The 12,353-nt window shown below is 36.2% G+C and overlaps 1 protein-coding gene across 9 annotated transcripts in view; it reads left to right on the forward strand.

Annotated features, from left to right (window-relative positions):
* PCLO (piccolo presynaptic cytomatrix protein) overlaps positions 1-12,353 on the forward strand; it is a 337,346-nt gene that overhangs the window by 157,560 nt on the left and 167,433 nt on the right. For all 9 annotated transcript variants that reach the window (XM_032689501.1, XM_032689502.1, XM_032689505.1 and 6 more), the window contains exon 6: positions 95-2,106. In XM_032689501.1, the coding sequence (XP_032545392.1) occupies positions 95-2,106 (2,012 nt within the window). The remainder of the gene's footprint in view (positions 1-94; positions 2,107-12,353) is intronic.

The raw sequence follows: 12,353 nt of genomic DNA on the forward strand, positions 1-12,353 counted from the left end.
TCCCATTTATTTCATCAAGATGGGATGACTTTCAGAATCCGCAAAGCAGCATTCTTTTGTGGGACTGGACTGTAACTTTGCCCTGTAATTTCAGGTGAGGTTATGGATTACTCAAGCAAGACTACTGGTCCATATGCAGAGACTCGGCAGGTGATCTCTGGCCTCGGGCTCAGTGCACCACAGTATTCCCAAGCAAGAATGGTATCATCTCTGGGTTCCCAATTTGGCGTTGGAAGTGTTTTAAGATCATCCAATGGTGTTGTTTATTCTTCAGTAGCGACTCCAATCCCATCCACATTTGCCATCACTACACAACCTGGTTCTATTTTCAGTACAACTGTCAGAGATTTACCTACTCTCCAAACAATTGACTCAGTGCCCTCTTTATCAACTTTGCAACAGAGTCAGCCTCTCCCAAGATCATACAGTTTCTTAACAACTGTGACAGCTGAAAAAGATAGTGCAATTACTGCCATTGATATGGAGACAAGGTTACCACCTCATACTGTAGAAACTATTACCACTGAGCCAACCAGCTTGATACCTACTTTAACTACAGCATCTGAAGTTTATACAGATGTAATTGATGATGAGGTTGCCCTTCTCATTGCTCCTGAAGAAGGCAAACAGCAGCAGCTTGATTTGGAGCGGGAACTTCTTGAGCTTGAGAAAATTAAGCAGCAGCGCTTTGCAGAAGAGCTGGAATGGGAACGTCAGGAAATTCAAAGATTTAGGGAACAAGAAAAGTTTATGGTGCAAAAAAAACTTGAGGAGTTGCAATCTATGAAACATCATCTCTTATTTCAGCAGGAGGAGGAACGACAAGCTCAGTTTATGATGAGACAAGAGACATTAGCCCAGCAGCAGTTGCAACTTGAACAATTCCAACAACTTCAACAGCAGCTCCACCAACAATTAGAGGAACAAAAACTTCGTCAAATATATCAGTATGGTTACGACCCTTCAGGAACTGGCTCACCACAAACTACCACAGATCAAACTCTTTTGGAAGGACAGTATGCCACTGCAGAAAATGGTCAGTTTTGGCCTACTGATGATGCAACCACTACAGCTTCAGGAGTGCTGGGTATTGAAATTCCACAAAGCCAAGCATGGTACACAGTTCAGTCTGATGGCATTACCCAATACATACCTAGATCTGGTATCCTAAGCTCAGTTTCAGAAATGTCTCTTAAGGATATCGATGTTAGAGAGGAGAAGCAATTGAAAAAGAGAAGTTCTATGCCAAAATTACGTGGTCCATATGAGGAGTTTGAGCAGACCCTGGAAGAAGAGCCCCGGTGCTTCAAAAAGATAGTGGACAGTGGAGTGCAAACTGATGATGAAGATGGAGCAGACAGAGGCTACACAAACAGGAGACGGAGAAGTAAGAAGAGTGTTGATACAAGTGTTCAGACAGATGATGAAGATCAAGATGAATGGGATCTTTCTAGCAAATCCAGAAGGAAGCCTCGGATAGGGAAATACAGTGAGAGTACCACCGAGGCAGACAAAGCTAAACCATTCTCCAAAGTCTCTAGTATTGCGGTTCAGACAGTGGCAGAGATTTCCGTACAAACAGAACCTGTAGGAACAATAAGAACACCTTCAATCAGGGCCCGATTGGACGCTAAGGTTGAAATCATAAAGCACATTTCAGCTCCAGAAAAGACATATAAAGGAGAAAGTCTGGGATGTCAAACAGAGACAGATTCAGATACTCAAAGTCCTCAGTATCTGTCAGCTTCATCTCCTCAGAAAGATAAAAAACGTCCAACACCGTTAGAGATAGGATACTCATCCCACCTTCGTCCAGACTCCACATTGCAGGTAGCCCCTTCCCCTCCCAAATCTCCCAAAGTTCTCTATTCACCCATTTCACCCGTTTCACCAAGCAAAGTTATAGAGTCAGCATTTGTACCCTATGAAAAACCCATCACTGATGACATCAGCCCTCAGAAGATGCTGCATGCTGACATTGCCAAGGTTCCTCCAAGCCCAAAGGCAGCAAAGATGATGCAACGCTCTATGTCTGATCCTAAGCCCCTGAGTCCCACAGCAGAAGACAGTTCCAGAGCTCAGTTTCAGTACACTGAGGGTTTTATGGTAAGAAGTATTTGCTTACCTTTTTTTTTTTTTTTTTTATAATATACAATTCTACAGCTATCAGTACAGCATGAGGGCTGACACACTCATTTCCAATACCTGTGTATGTAGGCTTTTTGCACACCCTGCTGAGAAGTCCAGGGGAACGTCTGCTGTCTAAAGCAATGGTTATTTCCTTCATTGCTTTTCCTGGAAATAGGGAAATCCATATTACATATTGAACACAACAAGTTCATGTTCAGAATTTGGAAGGCACTTTGTGTTTTACATGCCAATTCATTGGGCAATATAGGGGTTACATGGCAATAAGGGGTTACTGCCAATTGTTTAGAAAATTAAAGCATTTTCTTTCTAATTTTACGACATCCAGCTCTTGTGGCACAGTCTGTAATGCATTTACCTTGAAATTACTACATGTGCCTTCTGAAAGGCAGATAACACCAGATTTATAATTGCCTTAGTTAGCTGCCCTTTTTGACCCTCATGAGGTTTCTTGACCATTTGTGATTCTTTGGATAATCTTGTGTCCCAATGTGTACATCTTTTATCTTTCCTAGACCAAAAGGTCTCATATCTCAAATCCATTATTAATTTGTTTGTTTTGGATAAGGAGGATTATCAAGCAGTTATACAAGTTTTGAGGGCTGTTTCATGTAGGGGTCAAAGAAGACTGACATAATTTGGTTCAAAATTTTTCATTTCTGCGATATTTCTTTCCCTTGAGAAGTAAGACTTAATATTTGGGAACCAGATCATTATTTATGAATAAGAGGAATAAGTCTTGGCTAAAAAATACCTTTGTAATTTGATATGTCCTTAGCTGTCCTTTTGTCCAAGACCATTCCCTTCTGTCAGTTGCAGGGTCAGTATTTTACTTCTGGAAGAGTTGTCACTCAAGTTCTTCAGCAATATTTATCTTTTATGTTTGGTTATCTGTGAATACAGGAGTTATTAATATAGTCTGGGTAGGATAAAGAATGTTTGATAATTTGTGGTGGTTTTCAAATGCAGAATTAGCTGGTTATACCCTCCAAGGAGTTTCTGCAGCTTCAAGTATTTTTACAGATATTAAGTACTTCCCACACTGTTACTGCTTGGAAAAGAGTACTTGGAATTTTGAAGGAAAAACTGTAGTCATGGCATTGGCACTCCATATGAACATCATTCCCTAATGCAGGATAAGCACAGAGGGGGAAAGTCACATGAGGGTTAAAGTTTCATGTAGGGGATTTGGAACAGCATCTTGAAGAACATTGCTCAGAGACTTTGAGAAAGTGTTTGGTTCTACTCAGCATTGGAGAGTATGTATAATATTGTAAAATAACCATCAGTATAGTGAAACTATTTCTGAGAACAAGTTATTCACTTCTCTTATTTCATAGATACATATATATATATACTTGATATGAATTGTATGCTTTGTAGGATGGATGATGCATTCTGTAAGTAGCTGATTGTTTAAAGGCCTTTACAGTAGAGTTTGAACACATACAGTATTCATTTATGAGACATGGAAACAAAGGGAATGTGCACCATTGTTTCTTTTTTAGCCACGTGTTCTTTACTGTCTTGCCTTGGGCCCAAACAGCAAGGAGCTGTATTGTTCTCACTGGTATGCAGCCATCAAGAAGCAAATAGCCCATGTCTCAAAGTAGTTACAGTCTAAATAAATGAGGGGGACATTTTTATGGAAAATGAGGTGCAAGCAGACAAGTGTAAGAATAATAAAAAACTTCCATGAATATGAAGTGGACTACATTAACTGTGCCATGTAGCACATGGTGAGGGAGCTGCTCTGCAAACCTGTCATGACCATCATGTTCTGCCTTCGTGTTCTGTTAAACATTAAGCTTATTATACTCTCTGATAGAGTTTTGTTAATTATGTATCTGAGGTTCAGTAATCTTACGCTGAGATCAGGTACATAAAGGAGGAAAAGCCATGTGACCAAAAAAAGAAAATATTTACAGTGACCCTCACAGAATGTAATCGATTGACCCCATCAGCATCTGGAAATAGGGGTATGAATTGCTTTTGCAGTTTCTATATCAGTTTAAGTTCTCGAATACTCAGACCAGTTATGTTGTGAAGAAGAGTTCTGCAGTATAAGGTTTAAATTATCTAGTTTCAATAAGACTTATAGTATTCCCTCCAGAATGTCCTTTTGTTTATACCGTGGGTTTAGGACCATATCACAGGAAAGAGTGGACAGTGATTTCTTATTTTGTACATTTTATCACAACACTCAAAAGTTCTCTGAAAGCATAAGTGCCACTGTTGGCAAAGTGTAAACCTTGTTGACATTTTTTCATCTGTAGATCTCTGTTATTAGAGCCACATGTTGTTGTTCTTAAGTTTAAATACAGGATCACTTTTGGATTATCCTGCTAAGTGTGAAGGTGAGATGCTACCTCAACTTTAAAATATTTTTGGCACTGGGACTGTTTTTTTCATTCTTTGTTTGTACAGTGCCCACAACAGCTAAAGTCTTTGTTAATTCTCTGTGGACACTTTTGTTTCTCCTGACTGGAGAGTTCCTAATTTCCTACTTATCATAAGAGAAAGGTAGAAGGGATTAATTCTGTCATTGAAAAAAGTGAAGTTCAGTACAGAAAAACTTACAAAACAGCTCACTCTGGAAAAGAGAATTTACTAGAGCTGAACATAAAAGAATAAAATGGAAATGCAAGATTGATCTTTTACTACCTTAGGGAAATGGAATGTGTATATGAATATTTTTTGCATGGATGAATATCCCATCACTTTTTTAATAGTTAACGTTTCAGGGTTATGTCTTTGTCTGCATTCATAAACACTGCAGGTGAAAAGGGTGTTCCTGTGTTCATGTAGACAATTCACAGGTGTTTTTTTTTTAATGACAGTTGAGCAAAAAAGTTGATCATTATGCAATTGGTGGGATTAAAAGAGAAAGAATAAAATTGATCTCTCTAAGATTTACAATGAAATGATACCTTGTCCTTCAGGCAGTGCACTTTCATAATTCATGCATTTCTTCCAATGGAAAATATTTTTTTACAACATTTCAAGGAAAGAGATTATGGACACTATGGCTAAGATGATTAAATTATCTGTGTCTTAGAACTGCTTTAAATATAATTTTCTTCTTTAATGCACCTTTTAAAGAGAATTATTGCAATGTTTTATCTAATCTAGTATAAGTGAAAAGCTGAAAAGTAACCTGGTAGCTAATCAAATACTAATAATAACAAAAAATCCAGATAACATTGGTTTCAGTGATGGCACATTTAATTTTCAGATAACAAGTTATGTGTTTACATTACATTTTCGTTTACTTGTCTGGCATAGTCATTGTCTCTGTGAACACTTGAATGAGCATAGATGGTGGCTTCATATTAATCCAAAGTAACAGTATTACTTACCATTATGTTTCCTTTTGTAATTCCTATATGCTGTACATTTCTATGATATATATTAGTAATCAAGTGTAGCTGAGTCAAAAAAAAATTGGGAACTGTAGCTTGCCAACACCAAAAAAAGTTGTGAAAGCTACCCATTTGGAATTGACATTTTCAAAGATACTTAATTTTACTATTTTGTGAGCTTTGTTTCTCTTGAGCTCCCCATGTCAATGAGCTCCTCAGCACTGACTTTGATGGACTGTCCAGTAGTCCAGCATGGTAGGATTCCATGTAGTGAATAACCATAGAAGTAGTTTCCATGAGAGCACCAGAAAGTGTCAGTAGAATTTGGAAATGGGGATTGAAATTCGTTCATTCAGCAGTAGTAAAAAAATTGTGAGTACCTGTCTAGTTTAATAAATAGCTTGACACCAGTGAATCACAGAATCAAGTCACATGCCAGTCACCATCATCTTTGGCACTTGTACATATTGCATATGTGTAATCAAAGATGGAAGTTGTCTTCCTTTTGCCTTTGGATGCAAAATGCCTGCTCAACTAAACTGAAGCAAATTGCAGAAGATGTTGCATATGACCTGTCACACAGAAAATGTCTACAACTAAGTAGTGCACAGACTCAACAGAAGTGTTTGTATTTGTGAAATTGATGCAAAGACACAGCTGTCAACAGCCTGTCAGCTTTAGGGTCGAAACTGTGCATTTAAATTTTAACACTTAGAGTAAATTCAATCAGTATGTTTATTAAGAGAGTTAACAGAGACTTTTCTTGAATTTTTTATCTGATGTAATTTGTCATACTTGAGAGGCAAATATAATTCAAATCTATATAATGTAGTAAAAAAAAGATAATTATTTCAAGCTAAATCCCCCCAAAATATGTTTTTATTTAGGTAAGAAATGCAGGACTTCATCTATTGTTGTAATAAGAGCAGAATTGATTTTATTTAAAGAGTGTAAATTTTTTTAGATGACTTTAATAGCACATTAATACGTTATCTTCTATGGTATTCTGAAGTTTTCAACTTTAAAACTGAAGGTTAAGACTTCAGTGATTTTACAGAGTCATAGAATCATAGAATGATTTGGGTTGGAAGGGACCTTAAAGATCATCTGGTTCCAACCTCCCCTGCCATGGGTAGGTACACCTTCCTCTACACCACGTTGTTCCAATCACCATCTAACCCGGCCTTGAACACTTCCAGAGATGAGGCATCCACAACAGACCTTTGTAGTGTCAGATATGATGTACCTCTGGACACTGAAGAGGGAAAACAAAGTAGTTATTCCAAGTGGAATAAAAACTTTCCATACATCACATACATGATGTTTTGCTTGTTTATGCAGGACTTAGCTGATCACCAGATGTGTAGTTTCATGAGGAATGTTCTGCTTAGCTAATGAATAGACAGAAAGAGTAGGGATAGTTACCTGGTTTGAAGTTGGGTATTTCTGTTTGCTTACCTTCCTCAGAAGCAAGAAGTAGGTTCATTTCTTAGTGTCATACCAGAATTTCAGGTAACATAATGCTTCGATTGTTGGGATACAGGACGTTGCTCTTTCCCTTGGTTTCTCATCGTCTGAGCTTAATTCCAGCTAAAAGGAGTTGGTACTTTATTATAGCTCTTATAGTTACTGTGAAATATTCAGACGTGTTTTGTGGCCTGAGACATAGGTGGTCACATGATTGTACCTGCAAAAGGCTTAATTCAGTGACTTTAATTTTCCATTTTAATCCCATGATTCAGTCCAGAAGAAGGTAATAACATTTTGTTTTCTGTGAAAAGTATATTTCAATATAAAGAAGCCATTACCTCTTACAGAAACAGCTGCTACTTGGGTTAAGTACAGATGGGTGTTGAGTGAGGAACCATCTTTGTTAGTATCTAAATGTAAAGTGCAAAGTACTTTTTTAACTTTACTTCTAAGAGACATCTGTGGGCTATGGTTTAATGAAAATTTTCCAGGCAGTGGTGTCAACTGGTCCTTCATTTTGGCCACGCACACACGAGTCTGGGAGCAGCCTGATTTCCATGATTTATAAGGTTTGCAGGCAGTTTGTGAACTGCATGTGTAGATCTGCCTGACAGTGTATTAGTACACTTAGCAATAGAGTAAGGTCTGAATGAGGCTTATTCACTGCTTATGGACAGATCTTATTTTGAGACTGAATTCAGGCCAACAATCTGGGGGAGGTTCCCCCTGAGTTCCTTTTGTGCTTGAATATTGTCACACTCTTTTTTTTTGTGTGTGCTTCAAACAAATTTGGTGGGAACTGAGTTGAAAAGACGATCTCACTCACATCTAGAGACTATTATCAACAATCTTATCCCTGTGTAAATAGTAAAATAGAACTTGTCTATCTTTTATTTAACCATGTGGTTTTAGCTAGATTTAAAATTATTTTTTCCACTAATGGTCTGAATTATTTAAAATTTAGAGTCCTGTTAACATTTCAAGCTACTGCTTCCTGTGCAGTTTCTGAAATCCTTTGGAATGCCATTTTTGTGACTCAAATGAGGCGTCTTTTTTCCATCTGTCAGGTCTTCAAAAGAGAAAGAATACCCCATATTTGGTCAACATGTCACATAAACATTATTTTCTAAAGCACATTTAACTGGGTCAGTCTTTCCTGCCTAATACTTTTATATTGGTTGATTTCACACCGTCTCTATTCAACCAAGGGACATTCACACATAATAGAAAATTATTATAGTATTCACTCTTTTTCCTTAATTACCTTTTCTTAAAGCATGAGATTTATGGTAGAGTTGACAAAGAACCACGATTTTATGTCACTTGGACTTTTTCTCACCTGCAGTCAGCTTATATAACTTCCTCTTAAGCTAGCTCTCATATACACATTAAAAAAAAATCACTCAGTCTTATATCTTTTATGAACAAAAAGAAGAATGAAGGTACAATAATATCTTTACACTTGTTTTCAGTTGACTTGGTTATGGTGGTTATCTATTTTAGGAATACTTGGAGGTTTGTGCATGGAAAGAGGTAAATATCCTGTTCCTATTTTAATAAATACAGCATACAAATGTATACAACAGAACCAAACACACACTGAAGAATGAGGGGCACATATTGATGAGCAAGTTTTGGCCTACTTCAGCTCTATTTTGCTTCAGATCTTCCTCTCCTATCAAGCCACAGATCACTGTAGTTAGTGTGAATATGCAGTAGGAGGGTAAAATTTCTACTAGTGAATTGTCTCACTGAAATAAAAAGATAATTTCTTTCATGTGTTCCGCTGATAATTTTTGGCTTCCTGCATTTTATTCTGTCTCCACTTTTATGAGCATCTGTGACTGAAGCTTTGAAAATTGTGCTGAGGAAATGAACGTACATTCTCCAAAAGGAGCGGAAGACCAATGTCTATAAAATCTTCATTAGAAAGAAAACACTCGCTGTGCCTTGTTAGCGAGTTTTTTGGTGTGGTAAAAGCAGAACAATAGATCAAATTAGCTGATGACAAATATCTACAAGTATACTGTGTTGTTGTCCAAAAGGAGCCAGTCATTGGTTTGGACTGTTTTTTCCTACTGGGATTTGAGCCTATTTGACATACACTTAGAACAGAGATTCCTATTGAGTTTTCTCCAGGAGAAAGTTAGTTTGCACACAGGAAAACTTCCCTGCAAACTGTATCAATGTGCACTAAGCAGAGAACACCAATTTGTTCCTATCAAAGTAGTCCATCTAATAACAAAATGCAACGCTTAATTTCAACACTTTTCCCCATAATTTTATTAAGATATTTTAAAGTTTATAAATTGTTGACTTGATCAGCCAAATGTGATTAAATGTTTCTTGATAATCATCCAAGACTGGCAAAAACCCACAATAGCTCATATGACCTAAATGAAGTTTGCTAAAAAATCCCCACCCTAGAACCACAAAATACTCGGAACACTAAAAAGGTGTTCTGTATGCCTCTTCATTCTCCACTGTGTGAATTGTTATGTTTCCTCTCCATATGAGACCTCTAGGATGCTCCTTTAACCCACATCAATGCATTTAAGATTCTCTGGGAGTTTGGTTTTGGGTTTTTTGTTTTTAGAAAAAGTTCAGTGTATGCCAGTATTGAGATAATTATTCTGTATAATCAATTCCTTAGAATTTATAGGCCTCAATCTCCATTAATTCTGATACCTGGGGGTATCAGAATGACCTTATACCTAATTTATTTTTAGCATATAAGATACTAAAAATTTCAAAACTCTACATTTTCCCATAAAGAAAAATATGAAAAATATTTGCGGAGCTAGATATACCTCATATAATCATCTCAAAAATTAAAAATAATAAAAAGATGACATGAAGGTTGCCCAGTAATCTTTGGGCTAGATATGTGTGTGTTTGTTATAGTTATCACAGCATTATTAGCTTTATAAATTGTATACCAGAGCTCTGAAGTTTTACTTCTCATCTGTAGAAATACTGGCTAGACCAGATTCTCTTGTGCTATCAGTGTTTCAAATTACAATGTGGACTGATAACATCTAACAGTTTGGGGTTTGGTTTTTTGATTAATAAAGCTTCCCTATGTTAGAACTAAAGTTAGAACTAACTTTACTTTGGTTCTGATCCTCAAAATCCTTCTATTCAGTTCTTGCTTTTCTGAGTCAGTGATTTCATATTAAAAATAATTTGTTAAGATAGACAGATGGTTTTTCATATTAATACTGCAAGATCAAATTTAACTATAAAATACTGAGTAAAATAGTCTCATCTACTGTGCTTTACTTTCTTAGTCCAACACAACATTATTTATTGATAAGCTAAGCTTTTTCAATGGCAATTTTTAAATGGAAGCTGCCAGCTGGAATTAGATATCTTAGGTCAAATTGGTCACTTTCAAACAAAAGAAAAGCAGTTTTAAGTGGTTCAAAAAAGAACTTGTCATAGGTTTGGCTCTTTAATAATTCAATTCCAATTTAAAGAATGGAGGAAGCACTCACATAGCATTTTCCGATCAATATGGGAAACACAGTTACTTTGGAAAGCAGAATTGCAATTCAGAGCAATGTTCCAAAATTTCAGCAATGATACAGACACTACAAGGTAAAAAAGAGGAAAAAAAAAAACAAACCAAAAAACCAAAAAAAAAACCCAACAACAAAAACACAAACAAAAAAACCCAAACAAACCAACCAACCAACCAACCAAACAAAAAACCAACCAAAATAAATAAATAAATTAAAAAAAACAACAAACAAAACCACAGAAATATTGCTGATTAGGCAATAGTAATAGTGAAAATGGTCCATTGTAGTAACAAAATGTCAGACTTAAAAATATGAAGTGCTTGCATGATAGATAATGGTGTTCTTGGGAAAAACTGACAACCTGTACACATGTAGGATATGTGGCTGATGAGGCTTCATCTATAATACTACATACAGTTTATCTCAGCAGAAACACTGAGACGTTTCAAAAAGAGAAAGGATAAAAGGTTTAGACAAAGGCATTGACCAGAAGGCTGTGTTGATCTAGAAAGAAGACCAAAGCTGGACAAGATAACAGTCTTTCACTGTGTTAAACATTATTTTAAATAGGACAAATATTAACCACACTTCATGTCCAGTGGAGGCACAAAATGGATTATCTCAATTTGTAGCCTGGGATACTTAGTAGATATGAACTTTATAGCTGCAATAGCACAGATACCTTAGAATTGATATTTTTTAATGAAACTGTGTTATATCTGAATACTGGGAATAACATAAAGGGATAGATAGCCTACAAGACTGATTTCCCTTCCAAGCCAAGAATATCTTGAGCACTATGAGTAATAACATTATGTCTAAAAATTGAATTCTAAAATTAAATACAATTTTCTTTAGTGTTCATGGCTCTTGCACAGTATCATGCACATCATTGCTGTTAATTTGTATTGATACAGCATTTGTCACAGACTGCTTTAGTAAACCAACCACTCAGATCATATAGGGGCATTCATTTAAAAGATAGGAAGCTGAGATAATAATAAATCTATAATTAGACTAAATGCCCCATCTTGTTCCTTCTATCCCTTAGCTAAAGTGGCATTTATTCCCCATTTTACTTTCTTCTTTCCATTTCTCTTCAGAAGCCTAGGAGTCGTTTGTCTTTCTCAGCTGACAAAAGGACATAGGCTACCTTGTTAAACTATGAAGTATTGGAAATAACAGGTTTAACATTAGACATTGATGGTGAAAAATCCCACCTGACCTGTTCACTGTAGATTCCTGTTATAATCTTCAGGTAGAAGTATTCTAAGGGAACAACAGTTAATCTACTTATTTTTTGGGTTTACTTTAGAATATGTTTAATCCCACTAATTTCTCAAATGACTACAAAAAGGTTCTAGATGACTGAGTGCTTTTGGTCAGGTGAATCCCATGGTCTCTCAAAAAACCTGTCTTCTGAATCTTCTGTGTTCTTATTTTCTGCTTTTTCTCTCAAAACAGTGAATTATTTACTTAGTACTAGTTTCCTTTTATTAATTCTGCACAGCAAAAGTTATGATTCAGTTAAAGTTAGATTTATAAATTGTTTTCTACGTGCTAAAACTCAATGAAAAATAATTTTAAAAATTAACTTTAATTCACTGAAATGTCATTGTAAAAAAAAGTATTTTCACTATTTTCTCGTTTCTCCCAGCATGCTTTTAAGATGAATGACTGCTGACAGATTGGCACCATAGTGCAAACAAACCTCTTATTTGTAGAACAAGGTTGGCTCTGTTGACGCCAATTCAGACTTTCAGAAGCCAATAGTTCTGCAGCCTCTGGAGAGAATGAGTTTTTCCTTTGTGCTTAGCTTCTCAGTTCAGTTTCTGCAAATAATTTCCAG

This window comes from Chiroxiphia lanceolata, chromosome 5 (genome assembly GCF_009829145.1).
Source record: "Chiroxiphia lanceolata isolate bChiLan1 chromosome 5, bChiLan1.pri, whole genome shotgun sequence".
In the NCBI taxonomy this organism is placed as follows: Eukaryota; Metazoa; Chordata; class Aves; order Passeriformes; family Pipridae; genus Chiroxiphia; species Chiroxiphia lanceolata.